Source organism: Glycine soja, chromosome 3 (assembly GCF_004193775.1).
Source record: "Glycine soja cultivar W05 chromosome 3, ASM419377v2, whole genome shotgun sequence".
Lineage (NCBI taxonomy): Eukaryota > Viridiplantae > Streptophyta > Magnoliopsida > Fabales > Fabaceae > Glycine > Glycine soja.
The window spans coordinates 3,807,776-3,834,612 of NC_041004.1; the positions used below are offsets into that span (position 1 = coordinate 3,807,776).

General features: G+C 30.5%; 3 protein-coding genes across 3 annotated transcripts; all 3 read right to left on the minus strand.

Annotated features, from left to right (window-relative positions):
- Positions 1-780: 780 nt before the first annotated feature.
- Positions 781-11,081, minus strand: LOC114405649 (glycinol 4-dimethylallyltransferase-like). Its single transcript, XM_028368090.1, has 13 exons — positions 10,979-11,081; positions 10,785-10,835; positions 8,506-8,783; positions 8,270-8,353; positions 8,101-8,175; positions 7,634-7,717; positions 7,442-7,531; positions 4,735-4,836; positions 4,071-4,166; positions 3,892-3,963; positions 3,708-3,803; positions 2,736-2,840; positions 781-834 (listed from the first exon to the last, which is right to left on the minus strand). Exons 1-13 carry the CDS (start codon positions 11,028-11,030, stop codon positions 781-783), a joined length of 1,239 nt encoding a protein of 412 aa, XP_028223891.1. The 5' UTR covers positions 11,031-11,081.
- A 1,967-nt stretch (positions 11,082-13,048) lies between these two features.
- LOC114405940 (putative pre-16S rRNA nuclease) lies at positions 13,049-17,501 on the minus strand. Its single transcript, XM_028368468.1, has 6 exons — positions 17,159-17,501; positions 15,176-15,235; positions 14,966-15,078; positions 14,497-14,565; positions 13,773-13,824; positions 13,049-13,593 (listed from the first exon to the last, which is right to left on the minus strand). Exons 1-6 carry the CDS (start codon positions 17,411-17,413, stop codon positions 13,462-13,464), a joined length of 681 nt encoding a protein of 226 aa, XP_028224269.1. The 5' UTR covers positions 17,414-17,501; the 3' UTR covers positions 13,049-13,461.
- Positions 17,502-19,625: 2,124 nt separating this feature from the next.
- Positions 19,626-26,795, minus strand: LOC114405941. The gene is made up of 3 exons (XM_028368469.1): positions 26,684-26,795; positions 24,500-24,873; positions 19,626-21,060 (listed from the first exon to the last, which is right to left on the minus strand). The coding sequence occupies exons 2-3, from the start codon at positions 24,869-24,871 to the stop codon at positions 19,954-19,956; spliced, it is 1,479 nt and encodes a 492-aa protein (XP_028224270.1). The 5' UTR covers positions 24,872-24,873; positions 26,684-26,795; the 3' UTR covers positions 19,626-19,953.
- Positions 26,796-26,837: the final 42 nt, after the last annotated feature.

Consider the following 26,837-nt stretch of genomic DNA (forward strand, 5'->3'; position numbering starts at 1 on the left):
TTTTAACTTTTTTTTTATAAATTAAGCTTATTAATAATTAAATAATTTGAATAAAAAAAATTGTTATATGAATAATAAATAGACATCTATCAATCAATGTTTACAAAGTACACATATTAATATCTGAAATCGATCACAAAGACTACAATTATGAATTTTATAAAATAGGGAGACACAATGTCTCAATTAAAAATGAGAGACTAAAATTACAAATTTTTTAAAAGTGGGAGATGAAATATCTCAATTAAAAAATAAGAAAACTAAAATCATATATTTGAAAAAAATAGGGGAACAAAAATTATATTTTAGTCTAATTATTTTTATGTTTGAATTTGAATTTGAAATTGTGTATAAGTGAATTTAGATTTGGGTTAATCATTTTAGTGCTTGAATTTGGATTTGGGTTAGAAAATATGTTTACGATCATTTAATTAAACAAGTTACCAAGTAATTTTGGACCATTTTTGGCCATTAGAAAATAAATCATAATAAAATAATAATAAAATTCATGTAATGTCATCACTTAATGATAAAAATAGATGAAAAAAACTAAAATATTAGATGAAAAAAATATTTAACGACGTTGATTAGTTATCAAAAATGATAAAAAGTTTAGAAATCAAAATCATAAATAACAAAAAAAATTATGGATAAAATAATTTATCTTAACTAGTATCTAGACGACATATATGTTTGTAATTTTTACTAGTTTAATACATTTTAGATTCAAAACAGAATCCTTTTATTCTATTGTATGTGTTGTAAACATTGCTTTAACCTTCAATGACATCCTTGGCTAATTAAAGGCATGAGAAAGTATGCCACGTACAACAACTGCAAAAAGAAACAAGACATGAATACAAAATCATGTTCCACTTCGTATGAAAATGATAAAGAATATAGTGCAAACAATATGAAACCACTAGACTTTTACTTGTGTTATGAATGATATTTATTTTAATTTTAACTTAATTTTTAATCATAAAAATATTAAAATGCAATTTTTTTAAAAATATATACGTTTTCTCTTTATACATAAAAATAATTAAATTTGCATCTAAAACTTTTACAATACATTGCATGAAAAAATCAGAAAATTTTTATTCATGATATTATTATTTAAGAAATAACTTAAACCTATTTTGTATAAAATAAATTTAATTTTAATATATATATATATATATATATATATATATATATATATATATATATATATAAGAAAAATGTAAATTTTTACATATAATTGTTAATCCCATTCTTTTAATATATGAAGTTAAAATGATCAAATCAAAATATGATTTTGTAGTAAATATATATTAACAAATTAGACTTAAACTGTTTTTTCATATAAAATTTTCAATGTCATAACTTAAATATTAGTATAAGAAACTTTATTTATGAAATTATTAAAATGATTTTATACAAATTGACTATTAAAATAAGTTTATTTAATGAAGGAAGCTAATTTAAACACCGGATTGAAAGGAACAACAAAATAGACATTTAAGAATTATACAAAATTAATCTTCTTTTCAAGCCCATAGACAAAAAAATATTGATTCATAGAATATAAATATTTATTAAAAAGTGATTGAAATATAACATTAATAGAGTTGTAAAATAAATGAAACAAATAAATAACCCGATAGCTAAGCTAATTATATTGTTTTTGGTCTAATTAGAGGTATTTAAATTTTTTTATTTAACACTCAACTAATTTTCTCCTACTGAGTTGGTCTATTTTGGGACAAAATAATTATATTCATTTAATAAGTGAATAACTCAAATGAGGAATCTTTTCTATTGAATTTATCAAGTTATTCCGTGTAATAAACTATTTTTTAAATAACAATCCACCCAAAACTCATCACTATGAATATGAATTTGACAGTGAGCTTTGTTGAAGCCTTTAAAATAACACCATTTTTTAAAGCAACATGCATGCAAATGACTAAGATGCATGCATCCCAAAAAGGTGGACACCACTGTCTCTAACAATCAATTGCAACACACATAAATATTATTAATAACTAAAAGTAGGATATACAACTGTGTGTGAGGGGGACCCAAATCCATAAAAAAAATAAAAAATAAAACTCTATTTGAACCTATATAAGGAAGTCCTAATCTCCTACAATATAATTCCTTTGACATGAAAATGGTATAAATTAAGCCCTTCGAAATAATATCAATTTAATAAAGCCACATGTGGTAAAAGCATAATTTTCTTTCTCTCAAAACGTTAATGAAAAAAAAAATCAAAGAATTCACAACTAACAAAAAACCAAAGTCTTACAATAACACAAAAGTAACATCAATGATACTTTGTAAGTGAACCTAAATAGAAATGTCAGTTGGAATAAAAAAACTAAAAAAAAACTATGAATAATAAAAAGTGCATATTCCAAACTGTAGAAGTTATAAATTACATCATGTCCCAATATGTTATACACTTTGAACAATGTTTTTTTCACTGGAAGATGAAATTAGACCTATATATGATTAATTGCATCAACTTAGTGATAAGAATTCTTGTTCACAAATAAATAAGTTCAGTTTAGCTACTATATATCTTGTGGTTTGTATTTAATTGAAGATTAGAAGTTAATAGAAATCAAACAACCTTATTTTCTCATAACAAGGGAAAAGTAACCAAATAGCTATTTCTTTAAAATAATAATATTAATATTGTACTCCACAAATGGTAAATAATAAATAGTCTTTAAGAAGATTACCTTCCAAATCAACATATAGAATGATCTCATTGAAGTTTTGCTTTTCAAATCTACAATTTTGGCCTGGTGCCAAAGTACTGAAGCAAGAACAGCATATCCCAAACCCTACAACATTGACACCAAATAAATTTAAAAGCAACATCACTAGAAAGTTTAAACGAGCTTATATTCACTTATTGGGATATGTAAAAAAATAAAGAGCGAGCTTATATTCACTTATTTAAACCTACATTTTATCCTCAAATTAAGAATGTCTCCTTTAAATATCAATTTTTACCCTTAACACTATTATGATGATTCTAAAGTTGCATTAATCTATGCAATAGACAACCTTCCTAGAAAAATATTTATTTGTTTAAATTTTCATATCACAAGTTGTTAATATTAAGCAAACACATAACATGCTGCAATGTATTAAATTCTATACATATAGAAAGGTTATAAGGGAGAAACAAATTATGTGTACTATTTATCAGTTTTCTAGCTTGAGACCTTGGCTAGTAGCATTTGTTTTCACATTTTTTGTATTTGATTTTGTTTTCTTATCAATAATATACTTTCACTTGTTGGATGGTAATTGCTCCAATTAGATTCACTATTCTAAAAGATTTTGTTATAGAATGGAAGGAAAAACAAACCAAATACTTATTATGATATATTTATAATATAATTGATGTGGAAGATGTGTCATAAAGGTTAAAAAAATATTAATTTATATTATATTAATAATGATCCCTAATCTTAAATAAATAATTAAGTAATTCATGATATTTTAAAAAAATAATCCTAAGAAATAATCTAAGTCTACCTAAATTACTTAAGATACAACCAATATATTATAAGACATTTGTTTTATATTCTAATACTTGCCAATCAAAATGGTACCTATATCTTGAGGTGCAAAACAAAATATTTTTTAAGTGGATACAACACAACTATAGTTGCAATTTATAAAAGTAATAAACATATTACCGCGACAATTTTAATCCAAAGGTAAGAAGATGATGCTCCAGCCAGAAGGCCAACTCCAAAAGCCATTTCAAAAAGGAAAACACAAAGCCAAAATACCTAACAAATATATATTAGTTAGAGACAGTCAAGGAATACACAAGAGAGCACAACCAATTCTACTAAAATGTTGACTTGAAAATTTTACCCATTTTTGACCTAAACGTGCTGAAATAGAATCAATACCAAATGCTTTATCTCCTTCAATGTCAGGTACGTCCTGTATATAAATGTAATAAAAGGTTTTATATTATGTACACATATTGGACCAAAATTAAGTTTGATGTTGGAAACAAATGTATGTGATGAAAAAATAGATGCCTTTACCTTGTACAAGGCTATACCTATAGAGTATAAACTCATGAATGCAACCTCAAAAATCAATGATCTGGAAAAGACTGCGGGCCTCTTCAACACAAAGGTCTGGACATTGTTACACGAATTAGCAATAAAAAAGAGTATAGTACTTCTTTTCATCTTTCTTACTTTATTTAACATGGAAATGATTATTTTCCAAAGGATATATAGAAAAAATATATATAAATACATACAAAGGGGATTTTAGATGATATTGTGACTTTTACATGTAATTGTTTGTAACTTATAAACATTAGTTAGTTATAGGCTCTTTATTATTCAAGCGAGATAGTTATAGTTGGCATAGTTAACTTTTAGTATAAATGTACATATCATATTAAATAAATAAATATTCACATATTGATAAAAAAAAATATACATGCCAAATTAAAGCAATGAAAGTGAAGCTCATTCTTCGCTTTACATATTCAACTTTTGTTTTTCAACTTTCTCACTCACATCTCATTATTCAATTTTGATTGGTGAATTTGAATAGTTGATTGTAAATCCAATATAATCAACCTTAAAATTTTAGTATAAGAAATTGTAGCTATTGTTACATGCATATAAGATAGTACGTGTTCATCCAGAACTAGAGGTCTATAAAAAGAAAAATTAGATATAGAACAAAAACCTGTATATGAAGGAATATTGTAATTGGAAATATAAGTGTCATAGTTGCAAAAATACACATTGCCGCGAGCAGTGGATGTCTCTTCCATCTCAACAAAGGTGCCTGAAAAAAATTTCAAAATAGTGATCTCATTGTCAAACAATCTTTTAATCATTAGTGTGTTTGTAAGAGAATATTCATGCATCTGATAGTTTAGTTTGCATTTGAATAATGAATTTTAATAAGTAAATGTATTTTCTTATCTAACATGAAATATCTTGTTTCTATTTTAAACAAAGAAAATTTTAGAATATTGAGTATTTTTATTAGATAATATTTTTAAGAACTTTGAAATTTCACTCTATTACAAATTATTTTGAAATGATTGGCTCTAGAGAATAAACTTCTATAATGGAAAATTATATATGCCCAAACTATCTTATTTATCCAAAACATTTTTGCAAATAAAAGTAACTAAAATGCATTAATTTGATTTCTTTATATTTAAAATTCTAGTTTGCAATTTGAAAGAAAGTCATCCAAACACAAAGTTATGCTTTTGAAATAGTTGGCTCATGACATGATATCGTTGCATTCAAGCCTATGACTAAGTTGTTTGCAATTTAATCCTTGATGCCACTTCCCTATAATATGAAAAAATTGAAATTTGGCTCAAGTTGACCAATAGGATTGTTTCACACTTCAAACCTAAAAGAATTTGCATAAAAGGTGTGTTCGAGATATACAATTTAAAAGATACATTTAATTTCACCTAATAGCTTAAGTTTTTTTTATATATATATAATAATTAGTTCTAGTGCATATCCATTTTTAAACATATTATATGTGTTTGCTTGTAGCCTCAAACATGGTTAAAACAAAATCAATATCAGATAATACATGTTGAATAATTTGACAAGGATTCATCAACTATATAAAAAATTATATACAATTAATTCTTTTAGCTAAATAAAAGCAATGTCATATATGTTCTATTAATCTACCAAGAATTTACTATATGAATTCATTATTATTGCTAAAATATGAATCTTATTTAATTAAACTAAAAAAATTCATTGAACTTAATTTAATCTAATTTCATTTAACTCAATTAAATCAATTCAAAAACTCATTACATAAATTTTAAGAACTAAAATATAACGTGTAAAAAAAATTCACCTATGAATTAGTGAGAGTTCCCACTATTAACATAAGCAACTCACTAATACAAATAAATAGACTTTCTGATATGGTACTGTTCGGTTTGATTCTTGGCCACCCAATGTTTTGTTTGTTCTCTTTCTTTTGGATTTAATATATTTGGGAGTTGGATGTTGTGTTTGGTGGTTGTTGGGAGTGTCAATCTAGTTGGGATCACTTCAACCTTCAAAACCTTTCTATCTTTCCCATTTTGCCTAAAAAAAACTTAAAACAAAAAAAAACTTTTACAATGCATTTATTTACTTTAATTTTTGATTTGTTTAGTAGGAGAATTAATGGGGGGATTATATTATATAAATATGTCTTTCATATAATCCTCATTTGGTAATTATAATAGCTAATGATAAAATTTAAATTTTAAATGATCCTTTGGTATAGGATATTATCCTATTAATTCTATTCTTTATTTTTTTCTGATTTAAACTTCCATTTCTTATTAGATGCTATCATAAATTAAAGGAAGCAATGGATGAATACTAATAAATTTTTTAGTTTGCTAAATATCACATTCTGTAGGATTTTTCAATCATTAGCATTATTCATTTTTTATGTTATTTGTTTCATGCATTCACCTTGTGATAATTAAAATTTTTGAAGTAGTTTTTTTGTTGTTGCTAAAAATGATTTTTTTTAAAGTGGGTCAATCGATTTAACCCATTAACTTGCGATGGAACGATCAGACCAATAAACTTAAGACATGCCAGGAGGTCAATCAGATTGCATTGGCCCACCTACTAAGCAAGCCAAGGTGGCTCACTCGATAATTTTATTTTGGAATGCCACAAAAAATAGCCTTTTGTTATCACCACATTATAAAGGATGTTACTATTGACTACCAATCAAAAGCAATTACCAAACTACCATTTTCCACCTTTCCTTATCCCTTTTCATTCATTCATTCCCCCTCTTTCCTCTTTTCTTCTCTTCATTCTCCACGCTTGCATTGCCCAAGTATTTTTTTTTTTTCCATTTTCATAGTCAAAATAGAATCATCATTCCATCATACAAAATTGCATAGCAGAATCAAGATTCCATTTTTTTCATAGTATTGGTTACACGATGGCATAGGTTTCCTGAGGTTTGTATTAGTACGCAATGACACCAGATTCTCGAGTACTATTGAATTTGAAGGTAGAGGTGCTTGAGTATTCGGCTAGGGCGAATAGTCAAACACTATAGGCTCTTGTTATGGTTGAGGATGCCTAAGTACTCATGTATTTGACAAAGTGGGACAGTTGAATACTCTTGAGACAATCATGTTTTCTTATCTTAAAGGTGTTAGGGGTATATATGGATAATTGGGTAGCTGAGTACCCTTATGATATATATGAATTCACTAAAAGTGTCCTTATCAAAACAAAAAGAATCAATAATATGAGTGAGTCACATGACAACAACTCCAACCATTGCATCATGCATTTCTGTCTTTCATAACCTTTACATACTAATGCCATAAAATATTGTAAAAGGTATAAAAGAATTTTAAATACAATTAAAAATAACTCACATTGATTGAATAAGCTGTCCATATCAAAGAGCACAATCCAATATTCCAAATCAATGGCCAAGAACCTACAATCCAGCTAATCCAAAGACTCTACAAAAAAGAATAAATCAATAAGCCTCCATCTACTATGTTAATAAAGCTCATCTTGAAAAATATCATAATAGAAAATTAAAGGATGAATTTATATCGCACCAAAGTTAAACATGATGCAACAATAATGGCGCCAGTTCTAAAGGATAATTGACCAGATGCCAATGGAAGATGTGGTTTGTTAATCTACAATAAAACATGAAACATACATTAGTCAATTAAAAGACAAACCATGTGATACTTCCTCCAAAATTTTGTAAGCTATGAAATAATGTATGCTTTCTCGACCATATATCAAATGCTACAATAACAAAGGAGGCTTCATAAACCAAAATATAAAAAGGAGTTTTGTAGTCAAAATTATAAAAATTGCTCAAATTGTTGCAAGTGAGCAAATGCTCTTGTATACAACTATTCTTTATATGTTTATCATTATCCAACTTTAGACAAAACAAACAATTCCGTCCTTATCATATTTTTTTACGGAGAAATATAGAAGCCCAAAAGACATAAAAAAGAGAATTTATTATTGATCCAGATTATTTATTTCTACTAGTAAAGTTTCATACCTTGTCTATTTCAACGTCAAACAATTGATTCACACCATTCATATAAATACTCATAAACAACTGAGGTACCATAGCCTGAAACATTTCAAAAACTTAAAAAATATTACTGGAGTTAAATGGTAATTTACGATGGGCTATTTACAGGAAAACAACATATTTGGAATTTTACCTGTAACACACCAATAAAAAATAGTGGAGATATATATGATAGTTTCTCCACTGCAAGAAGAGACGTAGAAATTATGCTTAACATCTGCCCAAATACAAATGAAATTAACCCACTTAAAAATTAAGAATATTAATATATAAACAAAAAAGTGTTTAATACAAATGAACTACATTAAGCAATAACCAAAATATTAGAGGATTATTTAAGAGAGTAATACTATAAAAGTTTGAACTTACTTGGCCAATCATTGAGTAAGGATAGCAAAACCAATAGAAAGCAACCAAGAGTTTTTTGACAGAGTCTAAAATGTTTTTGGGATCAGAAGCATGAGGTTCAAAATCAAAAGATGGTCTAGGGACTGCTTTCAAAACATATTTTCTGGTATATTGTTGATATGTAGAACCTCCTTCAATGCATTTGTAATAATGGTTCAAACTTGATTGCTGCAACCTCAAATGATTATATTCAGTTTGAGTTGCTCTTTTCTCTTGTGAAGCTTTTAATTCACCAAAACCTATAGCACCAAATGTTCAATATAATGTAGTATTAGTGGTGCATGCACAACAAAAAATAGATTCTTGTTTTAAAATTATTGCTACCAAGATCACGACAAGATGATGAATCGAGAAAGCATAATTGAGAAATTACCACCAAATTTTATTTTTAGAGAAAACATTAAACAAAACCCCTTAATGTGAAAAATTAGTTATCAAAAATATAGTTTTGGATTCAATATATAATCATTTATGCATAGAAAATCATGTTAATAATATACTTCATTATAAAAATGTCTCTAATTGAACATGCAAGACGAATTTCAAAACATTTAGTTTATCTCATTAACAAGAAAAGGGAATTGATTTTGATTGTTTCCTATTTTTTTTTCTTTAGTTACAATAACTTTCTATCTAAAAAAATCATAGTTGTCCTTTTTGTCCTTTTGATCCTCTTCTAACGACATTTGAGATGAACATAAATTAAATGAATTATGTTATGTTTGTTTCGAACAACATTTGTCAACACTTGACCCCGAGGACCAAAAGGGTAAAAATATTACAACTATGGGACCAAAACAAATGTTTTAAACTATATATAGAAACTAAAAAAGAAAGTTATTGTAACTATAACGAGTCCAATTATTTTTGGGATGACGAGTTCAATTATTGCTACTATGTATGCATAGGTTTTTGGAAACTAAAATTCACATGATTGTGAAAACATTATTGTTAGTTGGTTCACTTTAACTTTGAAAAAAAAATGGTTTTTCTTTGAAAATATATTTTTGGAAAGGGTTGAGTTTAATTTTGAAATGAATTTTATTTTGAAGATTTTTAAAAACTGGAAATTAAATTAGTTTTAAAGATTACTTTCATTTTGAAAAAAATAATTAAGATTGTTTTGTATTGAGAAAAATAAACCCATTTGCTTAAAGTTTTTTTTTTTACTGCTCATTTGCTTAAAGCTATTGTTACAAAATACTATTTAAAAAAAGAAACCTCTTAATATCCAAATGGTATTTAAGATAACGCTCGCAAATACTAATATAGAAGAACAAAATTAAATTTAACACGAACAACATTAAACAAAATATTCATATTGTGTAAAAGGAAAAATGAAGCGAACAATATATTTTCAATAATTTATATTTTAGTCTAGATAACTTTGATTAACCTTTCACGTAGTATATAATTGGTACCGTAATCTTTCCATTACTTATTGAATATTGTATTATCTTAATTTAACTATTTTTAATTTTTTTATTTACTCTTCGATTATTTTTATTATTAAAGCAAACAAACAAAAAAGGGCCATAAATCCATCCCAATCTTATGTCAAGTTAAGAGACAGCTTAGGATATAACTTTTGACGGGTGGAGAAAATATTTTTTTATATTTTGAATTAGTATCTTCTAATTTAATAATTTAAAAAATATATAATACAATATATTAATATAAATTTAATACTATTCTTTATTTTAATTAAATTCTATGAATTCATTAAATATTACCTGATTTTTAATTTGAAATAAAAATAAATAATCCTCCTTTCCTTTGAACTTGCATGGAAACCTTTCCAAAGGACCCATGAAGTAGTTAAGTTAATTAGTCGATTTTAATTAATAATTTTATAAATTTAAATTTTATTTTAGAAAAACTCATAGAATTAAATATTTTAAGTAGTGGTTCTATTCAATAACCATACTAATAATTCAAGAGATATTTTTTTCACCAATAAATGTGTCTTATGTTATTAAATAAACCAATGGATACATCCACTTATATTATTAATAGATTTCACAGTAAATTAAAGATATAAAAAATTATCAATTAATATTTGAAAGTAAACTTATATTTCTTATAATTATACCTAAAAAATATATCTATTTAATTTTACCATAAAGGACCAAAAGAAGTAACTAATAATATTTCTTGTTCCATAAAAGGTCAAAGTGATTCCTTCAACTAAAACATTTCACCTAGCAGATGAAGGTAAAATGTGAAAGACTGATACATACTTGCATAGTAAAAATTCTTGGTGGAATGTTTACTCCGCCGGAGATTCCCACCTACAAATACCAAGGTTCCTCATATTAGTCAGCAAATTAAACAATTTGTAATGTAAAAATGACCAAAGGTTTTACAATGAAAATGAATGAAATCAAAGAAGTAAGTAATGGGTAATGTGAAAGCTGACATAATGTATAGGTACCAGTTGTGATTGAACAAGCATTAGGAGAAGATATAAGAAGCAATGAAGCCATGTAAACTTCGAATCCACTAAGCACACAAAGCACTTTCTATAGAAAAAATAAGCAAACACACCCCTATAGCGGAAAAGACAAAGGGAAGAGAAATTTTTTACACTAGCTAGAATCAATATGATTTGGCTTATATACAAATTGATATACTCTCCATCGCACATGGTTAAACTTTTGAATGCAACTAATTACAATGTAATAATAAACTAATAATAGACAAAAGTAAGGAAAAAAGAAGAAGAAAAGTGAAGGCGCCGTAGTATGGGACTAACTTCATTACTAAACTAAGTATTCATCCATATATATATATATATATATATATATGAGTGTAATTAGATTAAGCAAGCAGTATGCAAATTAATAGTATGCATATTGAGTACTCTACCCATTAAGGTACGAAGTCAATTTTAGTACGAATCCATTAAGTAGACGTATGTTTTAAAAATTATACGAATGCGTAAGTCAATTTAGACTTTAAGTTTTAAAAATGGAATGGGATCCAACCGGCCACTTTAATTTCAAAATCAGTGAATCAGCTCACTGTCTTGTTTAAATAAACTATAGAAACAACTTTAATATAAAAAAAATGCTTAATATGGGATTATTTTGATTTTCTCTTTAGAAAATTAAAAAGGGTGAATTATGTTTTGTTACCTTTTTATTTCTATTTTTAATTCATCAATAAAACTTTGACTAGTTATAATTCCACATGAATTTTTCCTCTCCGTTTTTAATTTTGTTGTTAACTTCGAATTTTTTTTATTTTATTTTTTTGACAAAATCATTATGTTAACCTAGAATGTTAATTAAGTGATAGCCTAATATTCACATTGGCTTCCACATGACTTAACATGTGAATTACCTGTATAATGTGTGAGGGGCCTGACAATTTTTTCTTTTATTTCAGAACTACCGGAAAAGATAAATTATGTAAATTGTCCTTCATTTTATCAGGATTTACATTTTTAGTCCCTAATAAAAGTATGCTAGTATGATAGGTCTTGGTACCTCAACTTTTTCGTTTTTGTTTTATTAACTTAGACCATTAAACTTAATAGTTTTTTAAGGCAACTTAATAAGTTAATTAGTTATTATTTTCACATAATTTATATTATTTTTAAACTTATGATCTAATCAAACAATTTTTTTCTCAAAAATTATTTTAACTTGGCAATAACCAAGTCAAAGAATTGGTATAAGGAAAAAATGTTAGTGGCACCTTCTTGGATACTCTTTTTTCAACAGTTTATGATTGATTGAAATGTTTTGAAAATCACTAATTTATGGGTCTCCTAAATCAGAATAGAAAACCATTAAATGAGAAGTTACACTAACCAAAATTTTTAAATTTTGCTAAATTTCAATCAATTGTACAAAAAATGTCAAAGAAATTATTGTTAAAATTCCCCTTGTTGCATATATATTGAGTCAATATTAATGTGAGTAAATGAAACATATCTAATCAAAACAATTCTTATTTTAAAAAAGCAAGGATCATAACTGTAAACCATATATCCATATAAAAATAATTAAGAGTAAAAATTAGTTAATCAATTAACTACTTAAAAATTATAATTCAAAGAATTGACCCAATGATATATGTCCCACTGTATTTATATTAGTAAAAATATCTATTTTATTCATGTTTAATTTTCACCATACACAAAATTCTCTTAGATAACTTAAAAGGTGTATGTTAACAACCAATACTATTTTTGTTAGACAAAAAGCACATCATTCCTTTGTTTAGACAAACATAAATTACATGACAATCATGTAATTTTAAATTATCTTTTTAAAATAATTTAAAATATCTTTTTCTCTCTCCACTGAAAGAGTCGTCCCCTCTATTTTTTGAGTGAGTCTATATGAAATTTGTTAACCTACACCCACTTGTTGTTTTTTATAGTAGTATTAGCAATTCATAACTACAACTAACCTTAAAAAACACCTGATAGAAAGTTACAAATATATATCCACTTATTTCTTAGAAGGAGTATGTGAGCAAATTATAACTTCAATTGATCTTAAAACACAAACTTCATTAATCAACTGGGTTAAAAAATTAGGATGATTTCACCACCAATAGCTACAGATCCCACATGGAAAACAGAGTGGATCAAGAAAATAATAATAATCAGAAGCTCAAACTTCATGTTGAATAAATATATATTTTTTACAATAATTTTAATGCCTCGAATAGACATGGTTTGCTTGCTGCCCTCCCTTTCCTGATATAAAATCTAAATACTTCATGTTGATCACTGATTGTTGGAATATCTTTCTCTTTTTTGAAAACTTTTTCATGCATAATTGCAATTTGTAATCATGAAGGAATGGTACAAGTAAGCTGCTTCCAAACATGTTGTCAACCCTTACCAGGCACCGCCATAAAATTGACCATAGAAGCTAATGGAACAAAGCAAACCTGAGATTAGTCTTCGTCTGAGAAAAAATCAACATCTTTGGGAGGACCCCTTTGAAGTTTTGCTTGTAATTCTAGATTCTTGGGCAAAACAAGTTCAGTACCCTGACCTGACGTGGAGAAATATCTCTCCAGTACCATCTGTTAAAAAAATTGATAGAGTCATTATTCTAGAAATGTCTTGTATAAATGAGGGAGCATTGCATGAATGAACTATATTGCCAAAAAGGGAGCATAAAATTAGATATCCCAAGTTCATACAAAACTTTGTATGAATGAACTATATTGCCAAAAAGGCATCAAACATCATATTCACTTACCATGGCAGCATAGGCATCAAGTTTCTTCTGCTGAGAGGACTTACTTAAACTCCTGAAAGAGTAATAAGTGTGTCAATTTTCCAATAAAATACAAAATTTAGATTGACATCTTTTAAAAGGAATCTTCATTTGCCTCTCGCATCTTATAGTACTACTTCCTCTGACCAACAACCCTTAGCGCACATGGCGCCTCCCCTGATCTCAGAAGTTAAGCACATAATAAAAACCATGCTAGTGTGAGGGTTAGTATAACATCTTTGTTCATAGGCAAACAATTTTATACCAAAAATGGCCTCAAACTACATAAAAAGATTCATAGTTTTTGGAGATAGCATGCATATTTCTTCACAAGCAAGTCTTATCTACAGATGAAGGTTTTGATTCCCAACTACTCATTTAGTTTTTTAACACTAAAGAACTTCAACATGATGCCCTGTGAGAATGAGATCCACCAAGGTTACAGGGTTCTTTTCCCATCAATTTCCCTTTATGAAGCATATGATAACTGTCTCTGATAATAAAATACGCTAGATAAATAGTGAATACAAAATCCTGCAAGTAGCATATCCTTTGTGTAAACTTTTCACTTTGGTCACAATGCATCAGATGCCATATCATTGCCAAGATAACCATATCACTTAGGAAATTATTCATTTCACACAAAACTCAAGCTAGAATTGCAAAGGATATAATGCAATCAATAAAGAAGTTTCAAAACAATTACATGTTGATCATTCTATCTTTGGCTTCTTCTGTTGTCCCATGTTCATCCTGTAGATACACTCTCCAACCCCTGAAATAGAGTTGATATATAAATAGAAATTAATCAATTCAATAAACCCCCTATAAGGAGCCATCCATAATTCCAGTCTCCAGAAACCAGATAAGTTAATCAAATTTATTGTTGGTTATGAAAATTTAAGGCCACAGAAGAATAAAGCCACTTAATATAATTGCTAAGGTCAATCACTGAATATTGGAGGCATTCCCATAGCTCCCGATTCTGGTGGTTTAGCAGCTTCAAAAGTGAAGAGTATAATATATAAAACTGACATTGAAGAAGAATGTTATTGTGAACAATGATCAAGCTTATAATAAGCAACTCAGCCTAATGCAATTCGTTTTCTTATTTTGGAAAGCATAAATAGAGATAGAAGAGTTTAAACATTCAAAGCTTCATTAAAATGCCTGACCTCTCAGCAGCTCGAACAGCAAGCCTTCCAGCAACACTTCGGACTTTGTTCGACTGTGGTGTTTCCTTCCCATCAGAAGATTTTGGAAGTCCAATTATAAACTCATCAACCTCCTACAGTTTCAAAACCATGTCAATTTCAAACTTAGAATACCCTCAAAGATATAGGATCCAATCCAAGTAGTACAAGTGAAATAAAATGAATCAAAACCTCTTCTTCGGCAATGTTAATAATCTGAACCTCAAGCTTCTGTCCTCGCAGTTCCAAAACCTATAGTAACTGCAGGATTATAAATGGCTGATGAAACACAAATAACATAATTCGTAATTGATCTTGCAGTAATAAACATGTAGTACACTAGTACCATGTGCTCCACCCATAAATTTAATGTTTAAACATGTTTTTATTCCTTACAAGTATACTAAACTTTGGTTTTAGTCCCTCTATGATCTGGGTTTGATTAGTATGTCTTATTTTCATTTTTTTAAAATATTTTTTATCATCATATTTTGTTAATACGTGGGCACCTTTGGTCCCTACCATAATCATAGTTCCATTAAATCTTGGCGTGTCACTTACAGTCTGTTTGGATAAGACAACAGAATCAATTCTATCCCACAAAATCATTGTGCCACCGTGAAAGAATAGAAACAACTATTTGCTGCTTTACCTTCACCGTGAAAAAATAATTAATTTTTTCCTCACCATGAAGCTAATCCAAATATCCTATAATAATGAGTTAGGAATCTATTTGAGATGTCACTACTTAATAAAGGAAAAATAACTCATTCATAAAGTTATACAAACTTTACCTTTTAGTTCTTACACTTAAAAGATCATCTTTGGCTACTGCACAAGTACTTTCGGATCCTTTTGATCCCTGTCTTTACAAAATGGCAAGAACTAAAAGGTAAAATTTGCGTAACAGTAGGACCAAAAGGATTTGAAAGTACTTTTACAAGGACTAAAGAGGTGTATTCAATTAGGATTTTAAAGGAATTTAAAAGACTTTTTTTGTTAAAAATATCTTATGATATTCGATCAAGACTTTTAAATGATAAAAATAAATCTTGTGATATTCAATCAACACTATTAAGACTTTTCAAAGAGTACAATAAAATCCGTTGGTATTCAATTAAGATTTTTCATAACATATAAAAAGTCTCTTGTTATTCAAAAGTCCACAAATTTCAATGGATTTTTTCTAAAATAGATTTTGATGGATTTCATGGGATTTTTTTAGTAGAAATTATAAATAACACACCCATTAAACAATCTTACCCAAACCCTTGAGATTTTTCAAACTTTTTTTTCTACTGGTTTCTTCCTCTTTTTCCTTGCCCATGTCTCAAATTCAGCTCTTATTAGTAATCTCTCAAGTGCACATTCATCCCTGCTTGCCACCAAAACAAAGAAAAAAAGTACCCCTTCGGAAAACAAGGTCTACTGCTTGAGAAGTGATGAGATTAACATAGAGCTTGATGTCTTCTAGCTTGGACACACAACATCAAACTTCTAAACATAAATAACATAGAGCAAATAAATTTGTGACAGCTCTATCACTTTAAAGCCATAAGCTTCTCCTTGTTTTCTCTTTTTATAGTGATAGTTTGCATGTACTGAATTCTTTTTCTTCATCAGCTTATGAACGTCCTCATAACTTCTCCATTAAACTATGCCCGCAAGCTGTTTGTGAAAATTCCCCTAAATTGACTGTTTGCGAAAATTCAAAACTTATCATTTATTTGTTAAAATTCGAATGTTTTCTAAAAATTTATAGAATCCTTTAAAATCTTGTAAATTCATGAAGCCCTTTTAAATCTTAAGAATTCATTTGTTGTAAATCTATTTAAATCCAAACTACAAAATCCTAATCATAAAAGTCTTTTTAAAAAAATCCTAAAAGTCATTAGATTCCTAAAACGTCTATTAAAATCCAGTGTAGTCTTTTAAAATCTTAATGGAATACACCCTAAAAGAGGATTTTTAAGCATAGGGACTAAAAAGTAATTTTTCCTAACAAGTAACTTCTTCCAAATTTAATTTCAACATTTCGAGAAGAAGTTCACAAAATGGATAAAGAACCCAAAACAGAGTATCAAATTACATGCTCAATTCATCCAAATTTCACAGAAACACTGAAGTGAAAATTGAAAAAAATTAAAAGAAAAGGAGAAAAAGAGAAACTGTTACGGTTAAAGGGCGAATAGAGAAGCCTTTGCTGAGGGCGAGGCCAGTGCGAGCCAATCCCAAGTCGAGTCCGAGGCTGAAGCCTCCTCTCCATTGCGGCTCTCTCTTCTTCCGAAGCGCGTTTGGGGGAAGTTCATCCAAAGTCAATGCCTTTACTCTGCAATAACCATTTTTGCCATTTACAAAGGATGGGTTCGAAGGTGAACAACGAAGAAACGGTTTGTGGGGTGGTAGAGGAAGCACTTGCTGCGTCCACATTATTGCAGAGAGTTGCAAAGGGAAAGAAAGAGATAAATTAAAATGACAATTTTTTTATAGCACCTTTTCTCTAATCTCTATCTAATACAGTATGAAATTTTACACAAAAATGTTTTCCGTCCATTTCAAATTTATACAAAATGATTTTTTATATAGATTATAAATAGTGCCTCTCTAAATTTTTTGAGAAATAAAAATAATATTAGATAATTTTCAGGATCTGAATGGGGCGAGGATTGATTGAAGGTATTAGTTATAGATATAAAAAAAATTGAAAAGGTGGTTTTAAAAATAAAATGAAAAAAAAATATGTACACCAAAATAGCATATATTTTTTTATTAATGGTATTTAATAGTATAGAAGTATAGATAATTATAAATGTAACTTTTTACATGAGTTACATATATAATCGAGATAAATATAATATTTTTTTTCATATGTAACCAAAAAAAATTATACACTAAAAAAAATGACATAATTTGACGAGGACTTCTTTCTATCCTTGTATATGTTCTATTGGATTGGACCAGGACCCCGTATATAGATCTATTTCTAATTCATGTTAAATTTCTCTCCCCTTTATTTTCACAATACTCTCTTGGGAATTGTTAGGGGCACCCAGCAAGATTGCTGGTGCGCTCAGCAATTTTTTGTAATTTCTAAAATACTCCTTAATGTTTTAGTGGAAGAATCTTTCTCTGCAATTATGTTATAACTGTGAAAAAATCTTCTTTCGTGTCATCTCACGGAAGAACTTCTTCCACAGGAATTCACGGAAGAAGATTCTTCCGTAGTTGTAAATTACAACAGCGAAAGAACTTTCTTCTGTGAATTCTCACGGAAGAACTTCTTCCGCGAGATCGCACGGAAGAAGGTTCTTCCACAACTGTAACAGGTTTTTTCACAGTTGTAATTTACAACAACGGAAGAACCTTCTTCCGTGGATTCCTGCGGAAGAAGTTCTTCTGCGAGATCACATGGAAGAAGTTCTTCCGCTTTTAATAGTAAAATATAAAATGCAAAATTTAACATAGGCAAATACAAAATAATTCAAAAATTTAAAAACAAAAAAAAAAACAAATTAACTCACAGAAGAAGGTTCTTCCGCAGTTGAAAATAACAACAGCGGAAGAATCTTCTTCCGTGGCTTCCTGCGGAAGAAGTTCTTCCGCGAGATGGCATGGAAGAAGGTTCTTCTACAGTTGAAAATAACAACAACGGAAGAATAATTTTACCCATTCACATAATTGTTGGGTGCACCAGCAATGTTGCTGGATGCACCTAGCAACTCCCTACTCTCTTAAAATCTTCTATCCCATTGTTTAATGCCATTTGAAATTATATTTATAGGCAAAGAACTTCTCATGAGCTGAAGGGGAGTTTCCCATCTATTTTGAGTTTTGAATCAGTTAGTTACAAAATTCTTGATTCGTGTATTGCTCGCTCATTGAAAAAAAAATTACAAACATAAAATTTAAACTTTATAAATTTTATAAGAACAAAAAATATATTTATGTCATAAAATTGGACACGAGTAGTTTAGCTCTTTAAGTATAAATCAATAATCATTGACTACGTGAATAGAATAGCACATGTAAAAAGATTAATTTTTCCATAACGTACTCTACTTCCTTGAGAGGATAGATTTAGTATATGGAAGTAAAAAAAAAATCAAAAATATATTTTTGTAAGCATAATATATTTGTTATTTTCATTTTAAAAAAATCATAGAGTAGATGAAAATAAAAAGTAGAAATAAGTGATAAGTTTGATGCAGAAAAAATAAAGAAATGAGAAGAGAAATAGAAAGACTAGTAGTACAAATGAGTCTCACTAATTTTAAACTTATTTTCTCCTTATTTTTTCTCCACCCAACCTCCAAAATTATTTCCATCCTCCCTATATTGTATCCATCTCTTAAACCATACACAGCGTTAATACATATCATAAAGTATGAAAAACCATATGTAAATGCTATATTTTTACTACTGCAATATTGACACCTAATCATAATCTTAATAAAATTCAAATTTAAAAAAGTAATCTGATTCTTTAGTTTACCCTCCTCCATCATCGTTTCACTCGTTATACATACATTTTTTGTAACCAAAAATTCCTGTTCAACTTGTTTCATGCTTCAGGTTTAAAGAACCCCTTGCAAATGCAAGAAACTTTTCTACACGTCATAACAGAAAATTTTAATCTTATCAGTTTTCTTAAATGTTAAACTGCATTATCCTAACATATTCATGTTCACTAATCCGGTCCCAACAAGGTATTTTGCACATTGCAGTAACATAAAGCGTTTCTGACACATTCTAACATTCATATGAGCAAATCCTACAGTATTCAAATCTCCCTCTGACAAAAGAAAATACCAACAGATATAATGAACAACCCTTCGGGCCTAAAAAAGTGAAAAAAAAAACTAAAGAGAGAGAGTAATTAAATCTTCTTTGGCCCTACCAACTGGTGGGAGCTTCATATTCTGAAGGTTAATTGGCTGCAGATGTCAGCACCACCAGCACTATCTGAAACTTCACACCTGTTGTTTAGTTTCAGAACCTCCACCTTCAATTTGGGTGCCGACACTTGAACCTGGCAGCTCAGTTTTTGTTTCCCCAGAAGGATTTGTCTGCAACAACTGGGGTTCATAACTCGGTCCAGCCATAGATGTGGGTACTGGTATCTGAGCGACCACGCCACCTGTCACTGGTGCCGTTGCTGGAACCTGTGCTTGAGATAGTACGGTCATTAGGAGCTGAGCCAAAAGTACCTGCGGATCATTATCACCTTGTTGGACTTGAACATTAATTGCATTAGACAGAGCATTGATGTCAGGTGGGTAAATTGCTTGAAGCCCTAAGAGTGCCCCAGACAGAGCTTGCTGCTGGTGCTGGCCTACTCCAGATGAAGCACGCCTTAGTTTTGATAGGTGTTTTTTCCCAGCCACATGACTCTGGTAAACAACTTGTGACTCACATTTAACATCACACAGCTCACATCTAAAAGACATAGTTTGTGCAGGTTCCACTGGCTTAGAACCATCATTAGTTCTCATGTATTTACCTCCTTTTCCTCCTTTCTTCTTCCGCTTCAATCCTTGGCCTCTTGCAGCAGAGTTATCCTCGGTTTTTCCCTCGGGCACTTCAGCTGGAACCTCAGAAATGTTTCCTACATTATTCTGCAGCTGCATTTCCTCCTTGTGACTATTGATTATAACCCCCGAGCCCATATTTTCTGTGGGGCATTCATTTTTCTCGGACTCCTGAACTTCCTTAGGTTGGTCTGTTAAGTTCAATTGAGAGGTAGGAATTTTCTCACTTTGTTGTCCATTTATAGCATTGCGCCTTTGCGATTCTTCATGCACCCTCATATTCTTCTGATGTTTCCTCCCAACCTTATGTTGCTCCAAGATTTCTGGACTATTGCACTCAACCTTACAAATTTCACAGCACACTTTACGTGGTGGTACTGGTGGTTGCACTCGAGCTGGCACATTAGAAAAAGCAGGTCCAGAAGAATGAGATGGTATGTGTCTACCACCCCCCATTCCATGTCCCCTACCATGGCCTCGACCACGACCAGCCCCTCTAAATGGTCTACCACCCCTGCCACCCCTACCTCTGTATTGAGATGGCCCAGTCTGTAAATAGGAATTAACAAATGAATTCAAGCATATATTGATTACAATTATCAGGAATAAATGAACGAGAAATTTGAGAGGAAATTATTAGAATGACAAGATGTGCACACAAATGATACAAAATTACAAGGGTAGTGATGTTCAGAGAGAGAAATGTAAAAGAAAACAGTTATGAAACTGAACTTTCAGTAACTCATCCTGTCACAATAATTTGTCAACACTCAACATGATGAAATATAAGTCAATTAATGAAAAGCACATGATTCCTAAACCCTTGAAAATACTGGAAAAAAAGTTATTGATAAACATAAAACAGATCAAGAAAAGGAAAATTTGGTGCAGGCAGGTGACAATAATCAAGGAAACTTTTAAACAGAAAGTCATTTTCAATTTTCACAAACATTAACAACCATTATGGCCCTGAAACTGCTTCCCAAGACATCAACAATTTCAAGTATCATTCCTAATCTTAAATATAATTCAATCAATGTATCTTGAAATCAAAATTTTGAACATGAAACATTAACAAGGTTGGCATTCGTTTGAAAAATCCTTAATCATAAACTCAATAGATAATGAAATGCATCCAGTGTTTGTCAATGGTCATTATAACAAAGGTTTAATCAGATCTCAAGCTAAATAATAAATGGAAAATTAACTTGATGGTTGATTAAGTACTCAGTTTCATAGCTTAACAATTTTAGTTTTAATGTGTTTCTTCACTTTTAATTTCATTACTAATCCTTCACTTTTAACTTCACATCCAAAATTCAAATTAGATGTGGGTGCCTCATGTATCAAGCTTCAATGTTTAATTCCAAAATTAAAATGCAGACTAATAACAGAAAGAGGATCCAAAATTCTAATAACAAGATTCCCCAAGTCTGAACTGAAAAGATACATCCTCTAACAAAAGGGAAAACAAAGTATATTGAATAAAAATTATATCCAATGAATAACTAAAAGAACAAAGTTTCTTGTTCTAAACTGTTAGGCACTGCATTGTTACTTTGAAAGGCCAGACAGTTAAGAAGAGAAACAAGATGATCTGATGCCCACATCAGCTCTAAAGCAACCAGCAAAGACCCACCACCATGCGGCATTAGTGTGACTTCAAAGATATGATATGAGCCACAATAGCTTGTGCTTATATTATGCAACTCCTGTCTTTATCTGGTCACTCTAGGGTGTTGTGGTCAATGAATAACAAAAAGAACGAAGTTTCTTGTTCTAAACTGTTAGGCACTGCATTGTTACTTTGAAAGGCCAGCCAGTTAAGAAGAGAAACAAGATGATCTGATGCCCACATCAGCTCTAAAGCAACCAGCAAAGACCCACCACCATGTGGCATTATTGTGACTTCAAAGATATGATATGAGCCATAATAGCTTGTGCTTATATTATGCAACTCCTGTCTTTATCTGGTCACTCTAGGGTGTTGTGGCCAAGTTTACAGAATTCTCAACATCTTCTGAAGGTTTTAGATGAAAAGCTGAGGATATAATACCTAATCCAGTATCGATCTTTTGTCCAGAGAAGGTCCCAAAAGAGGCTGGGGGAGCACCGCAAGCTATTCACTCTAAAAGCATTACAAAATGTATAACAGGTAAGTGTTGCAAAATCTTCGATCATCCTTTTATGTTTACTTCTGCAAATGTTTTTTTTTTCCTTTTTGGTAGGAAATTAAGAAACTGCCATGTTGCTGAAGCAGCAAATATTCTGAATTGAGTCAAAGAGGAATAAACCATATTAAATGGCTTGACTTTGACTCAATGTATCTTAAATCATCTAGTTTCAGCCACACTGAAGCAACTTGCCAGATCTAATTAAAAGCTCAATTAGCCACATAATATAATAAAACTCTTTCAATGATCTCACTGGAGCAATAATATATACAAAGCCTTTGCTGTATGTATGTAAAATATCCTATGCCAAAGCTTGTTTCTACTTTCTATTAATTTTGTTTAGTGGCAGAGATACAAGTCAAAGGGCTCAGGATTACCACTATCTTAAATAAATACAACTAAATAGTACTACCTCTGGTTCTTTATATAAGAAACAAATGAGAACATTCTTTTGGTTCTAAATCCTAATTATAAACTTTCAAATATATTAATTGTTAATTTCCTTTTATATCTTTAATTTATTTGAAATCTATTAATGAGACATTCGCTCATTTCTCATGATAATAATTCTGAGTATTTTTGGAATAAAATTTAAATTTACGACATTATTAATTACAATTAACTAATTTAACTATTTTTATTAGTATTAATGAATTACATATTTGTTTCATACATATAGGACCAGAGGAAGTATATACTACATATATGAATACTCAAAACAGCACAAAATACCAAAAATTAAAGAAATTCATGATAAATAATAAGTCAAAGTTTACACACCATCACCATCAATCTAGAATCAATAAGAACAAAGTAATGGAATCAAAACATGAAAGATGATAGTGAAATTAATATTAAAAGAACATAACAAATTAGATTAAAAAAATAACAAAATGTGAACAAGTAAATCTAAAGGAAGAAGAAAAAACAAACACATGAAAAGAAACAAAATCAACTTATAAAGTGTGAAACAACAGAGGCTAAAATAGAGCTAGGTTCTTGTGGAATATTTTACCCAAAAAAGAACCCTAACAATGGTGTTCTAGGAAGCTGAATATGGCACTTAAAAGAGGCTACCTTGTAACAAAATCACAAACAGTTTTCCCATAAGGATTCTGTAGGCCATCCCACTCCTGAGTAATGTTAAGAGTCAAAGTTGTAAGACATAACCCACACACCATCCTCGCACTCACCCAAACGTTAATTTAAAGGATAATCACCGATACACAGTTTAAATCAACCAAAAAATAACCTACTTGTTAGTTGTTACCAAGGTTTTAAAAAAATCTACAACTGCAATTTGGAATGCAACGTCAAGGTTTTGGGGGCGTCCCGAACTGCAGCACAACCACAATTGTGGCCACGATTTTGACTACAATTGTGGATGCAACAATTGTGATTTTCTCTATAATAAAAATGGTCCACAGTCACAATTTCAATAGCAATGTCAAGCTTTTTCAGGTGTCAGCAACTGCAATGCAACTGCAGTTGTGACCACATCAGCCGCATTTGTCCACAATTTCCAACAATATCAATATCAAGAAACATGACGAAACCACGACCGCGACCACAAAACCTAGCTTACTTATTTACAGGTTGATGAACCCCATTTCATCATCAAACACATCCCAAATTTCCTATCCACAGCCAATCCCACTCAAACACAATCGAATCCCCAATTTCCTTAGGTCATGACCCACTCAAAATTTTCCTTTCATAAAACTTCATAAATAAACTAACAAACAAAAACTAGAATAAATGGAAATAATAATTACAACATAATCAAGAATTGGAAGGATTAAAGAAAAATTCACCGAGGCGGGTTCGGGAGCGACGGGGTAGACGCCAGGAGGGTGAAACAGGGTGGGTTCAGGAGCGACGGGGTAGATGCCAGGAGGGTGAAGCAGGGTGGGTTCAGGAGCAATGGGGTAGACACCAGGAGGGTGAAGCAGGGTGGATTCGGGAGCAATGAGGTAGACGCCAAGAGGGTGAAGCAGGGTGGATTCAGGTTGGAATTGAAATTGGGCTTGATATGCATTGGGAAAATATGCATATTGGGGATTGTAAGTGTAGTATTGTTGGTAGGCATATGATTGATCGTAGGGATGGATTTGGATCTGAGAAGGGTTGTAGCCATAGGAATGTTGTTGTGGTTGCTGCTGGTAGTTGTAGCCCGAATAATCCATCACTGCAAATGCGCAATTTGGTGAGTGTTTCATGAGGGAAAAAGAAGAAGGAAGAGGGAAAAATGGACAAAGACTGATTGAAGACAGGGTTGGGAAGTCATTTCATTAACTCATGGGCCATGGCGATGACATTTAGCTAGTAGCACGGGGCTAACTGATCTTAGTAACTTAGGGTTTCAAGGGAATTGGGCCATATGGGCCAAATGTTTTTTAGTGTTTTTTTTTCCTTTTTTTATTTTGGTTTGTTGCGCTTCAACGTGAGTCCAGTTTAAATTCTTTTTTATTTTTTATTCAAAGCCTAACATATAATATAATAAATTTAAAAATAATAAACAAAAACATAATAAACCATTTAAAGCATATCATAAAATATAATATAATAAATTAAATAACAATAGTATTATAATAATAACAAACTTTAGGCATATAATACACTATGTCTTTAATTTTGTGTATTTTTCTATTTTTGAGTATTTATATGTGTGTGATATAAACTATGTATATTGTTTTCTAAACTTCACAATAGCGGCCACCCTGCTTTCTGCTAACCCGCTTTAGCGTTTTGGGGTTGGCTGCTACACATCACTATCTGGGGATGACTACTTAAGGAGCAGTTACATACTAAAATAGGTGTAATAATAATTTTCATCAATCATTATGTATCATTAGAATAGGTTGAATAGTAAATGTCATGTTGACAGTTTAGGACAGAAAGATGAAATGTTGAATTGTTGTTGCGTTAAGAGTATTATGTTATGCATATATGTCATTAACAAGTGTTTCTAATATTATTTTTCATATTAGGTAAACTTTTACAAGTTAACAAGTTGATTCTATGGAAGCTCGATGAGTTTACATAGACTTTCAAATTTGGCAACCTTGACCACATCCATAGCAAATCACGAAAGTACCCAAACAAACTGCAAAATTCTTCCACCATGCATGTCCTTCTTCATTTAGTAAAGTAGATATAAAGGTACTGGTGTGCAATTACAATACAATTCAAGAAGAAGCTTTCAGAGGACCAACAAGAAGCCTCCAAGTATGCTAAAATTTGTTATGAACACCACATAAGGTATGAATAGGAAGTTCAATATGGAACATAAAATGAGGTTATCTTGCAACAAAATCACAAACAATTTTCCATAAAGATTCTGTAGACCATCCCACTTCTTAGTAAAGTTAAGAGTCAAAGTTGTAAGACATTAGCCACACAATACCCTCACTCACCAAATCCTTAGTTTAGAAGATAACAACCACCAATATACGGTTTAAATCAACCAAAAATAAAACCTACTCATTACCTTGGTTTCAAAAAACAATCCACAACTGGGATTTCGATCGCAATGCGATCGCAGTTGTGGCCGCAATTTCGACTACAATTGTGGACACATCAATTGCAATTTCCAATCACAATCTCTATAATAAAAACAGTCCCCAGTTGCGATTTCGATCGCAGCGTAAAGGCTTTTCGGGTGTCCGTGACCTCATTGTGGCCGTATTTGTCTGCAATTTCCCTTAATATCAAGAAACCAGACAAAACCACGACCGAGACCGCAACCACAAAACCTTACTCATTTATTAAACATTAATGAACCCCATTTCATCATCAAGCACATCCCAAATTCACTACTCAATCCAATCCCACTCAAACACACAAACGAATCCCCCAATTTCCTTAGGTCACGACCCACCCACACAATTTCCCTTTCGAAAAACTTTCATAAATAAACTATCACAAAAATAAGAGGATAAATGGAAATTAATTACAACATAATTCAAGAAGCGGGAGGGGTTAAAGGAAAAAATTACCGGGGTGGGTTCCAGAGCGGCGGGATTGACGCCGGGAGGGTGAAGCGGAGCGGTTTCGGGTTGGAACTGAAACTGGGTTTGGTGTGCGTTGGGGTAATACGCGTATTGGGGATTGTAAGCGTAGTATTGTTGGTACGCAGCATAGGATTGATCG